At 56.6% G+C, this 2,076-nt stretch overlaps 1 protein-coding gene across 1 annotated transcript in view; it reads left to right on the top strand.

The window, feature by feature from the left end:
* The window catches only part of BAHD1 (bromo adjacent homology domain containing 1), a gene marked incomplete at its 3' end in the record, with an annotated part of 7,492 nt that extends 5,444 nt beyond the window's left edge, over nucleotides 1-2,048 (top strand). Inside the window, 2 exon segments of the mRNA XM_010142942.1 lie at nucleotides 1-61; nucleotides 1,889-2,048. The exon segment at nucleotides 1-61 is cut by the window's left edge and continues 17 nt beyond it. Coding sequence (XP_010141244.1) covers nucleotides 1-61; nucleotides 1,889-2,048 — 221 coding nt within the window.
* Nucleotides 2,049-2,076: the final 28 nt, after the last annotated feature.

Here is a 2,076-nt window from a genome sequence, read left to right as displayed (position 1 = left end):
GAGAGCCACGAACGGCTGGATGCCCGTCGGCACGGCCTGCGAGAAAGCCGTCTACGTTGTGGTAGGTGTCGCGGAGCGCTGGGTTTCCCGTGCATATGGCTATTCCTGTTTGTGTGTCTTCAGGGGATTAAGATTGTGAAGGCTTAAGAGCGTTTTGGGTCTTGCTTCAAAGCGGAGATGGTCTCTAGATGCCGCCGAGAACCTCTCGCACGAGCTGGGCTTTGAGGCTGAGCTGCTGCTGGCTTTGTTTTCCTCGTCTGCTGTGGCATTACCTCGCACAGCACGAGCGGCGCTTTGGAGAGGGAGGAAAACCTGCTGCTCCTGTGCTGCATCAGCTGCATCAGCTCCTGGCCTCAGCATTTGCAGGGGTGGCGCCTGTCACACCTTGTGAGCTCATCTGACAGAGATGGTCCTCCGGCTGCTTCCCCGGGGTAGGGCAAACCTGTCTGAGAAAGCCAGGGAAGTTTTAGCCTTGGCCTAAGGAATAGCTGTCTGAAGGTCGCTCTCCTAAGGTGGTTCTCCACACCTGTGGTGTCCATAGCCCAGCACAGAGGATTGAGACCATGTCCCAGCTCTCAGGTGGATTTTTTCTAGCATCCAGTACCCACCTTCTCATCACTTACCTGGTGGCACGGCCAGTCGCTCCTCCAAGGATTCCTTGTCTGTGCTTTGCCATTTGTTGTGGTCAGGGTCAGACTGGCTCCTGCAGGGGGGCAGATTTCCTGCCACAAAATGTAATTAACTCCAGCGAAGTCCACCTCAGCGGAGAGAGAAGGCGATACCCTTCATGTTACAAAAGCATGAGAGCTGGGGGCTTGACACAGGGACCCACGTGCTGTCTGGGAGGGCTGGACAAGGCGTTGACCCGCCTTGACGCAGTGGATGTCGGCACTGAGGGGAGCCGTGCTCCTCACGGACTCATCTGTGCTGCCGCTTGGCGCGGTGGTGTAACCTGGAGCTGTGGATAGCATCATCCATGATGGGTTTGGTACCTCCAGCCCTTAGAGCCGTGCCCCGGTACCAAGGGCTGTGCGAGGATGGAGCCTGTGGAAGCCAGGGACAGACCTCTCGCCTCCATCGCCCAGGGCTGCACACTGAAAGGGGCAGCACGCCGTTAACCTCCCCAAGCCCCAGCGCGTAACGCTGCCGATCTCGCCTGGGCGATCTGGCAGGAGGTTAAACCCGTCCTGCTTGGCCACTCCAGAATGAGTTCTCAGAGCACAGCTAAAATAATCCCCACAGTTCACAGCCAAGCGATCAGCTGGTGCTGCTGGAGGGCGGGAGGAAGGGGTGGCTGTCTCCTTGGGGAGAGCGCTACGGCAAAGCCCCCTGCCCTGCCCAGCCCAGGACACGCACTGCAGCTCGGCCGGTAAACCGGTGATCGTCCTGCAGGTCGTGTCTGTGTGCATAAAGTTGAAGGCTCAGTCAGTTTTAATTGAAAATAAGGGTCTTAATTTTGGAAACATGAGTTTTTGTGAGACCCGCTGTCCCACTGGTGAGCTGCTCCTTACCACCAGCACGACGCAGCAGAAATAGTTGTGTGTTGTCTCTCTGTTCCAACACAGTGGCCGTGCATAACCCATGAGTGCACAGACACTGTTCCTCAGGGAATTGTCTCTACCTACGAGCGCTCTGCCCGTAGAAAAAGGGATTCATCTGACCTGCCCTTTGTGATCCACCAGCCTGGTGGGAAGTGAGATGCCATGAGTGGTCCTGGGCTGTGACTCCTCTTGGAGAGCTGTGGGAGTGGAGGCACTTAGCTCCGAGGAGGCTCAGGCAGCTGTTTAGTGCAGAGCAGGACCAAAGAGTCCTGGGCTGGGGGAGCAAACACCTCATCTGCCTCTACACTCAGGATGCTTCATTGCTTGTGTGTGTTCTAATGGTACAGAATGAACCAGAGCCAGCGGTTCGCAAGAGCTACCAGGCTGTGTAGAGAGATGGGGAGATCATCCGGGTACGAGACACTGTCCTCTTGAAATCGGGACCCCGGAAGAAGTCTATGCCCTACGTTGCGAAGATATCAGCACTGTGGGAAGACCCCAAAACAGGTACCGTGCCAAAAGAGTACGTGCTGCC

This window comes from Buceros rhinoceros, unplaced genomic scaffold (assembly GCF_000710305.1).
Source record: "Buceros rhinoceros silvestris isolate BGI_N320 unplaced genomic scaffold, ASM71030v1 scaffold28429, whole genome shotgun sequence".
Lineage (NCBI taxonomy): Eukaryota > Metazoa > Chordata > Aves > Bucerotiformes > Bucerotidae > Buceros > Buceros rhinoceros.
The sequence above is the reverse complement of the archived record's forward strand: the minus strand, read 5'-3'. Positions and strand labels throughout refer to the sequence as shown.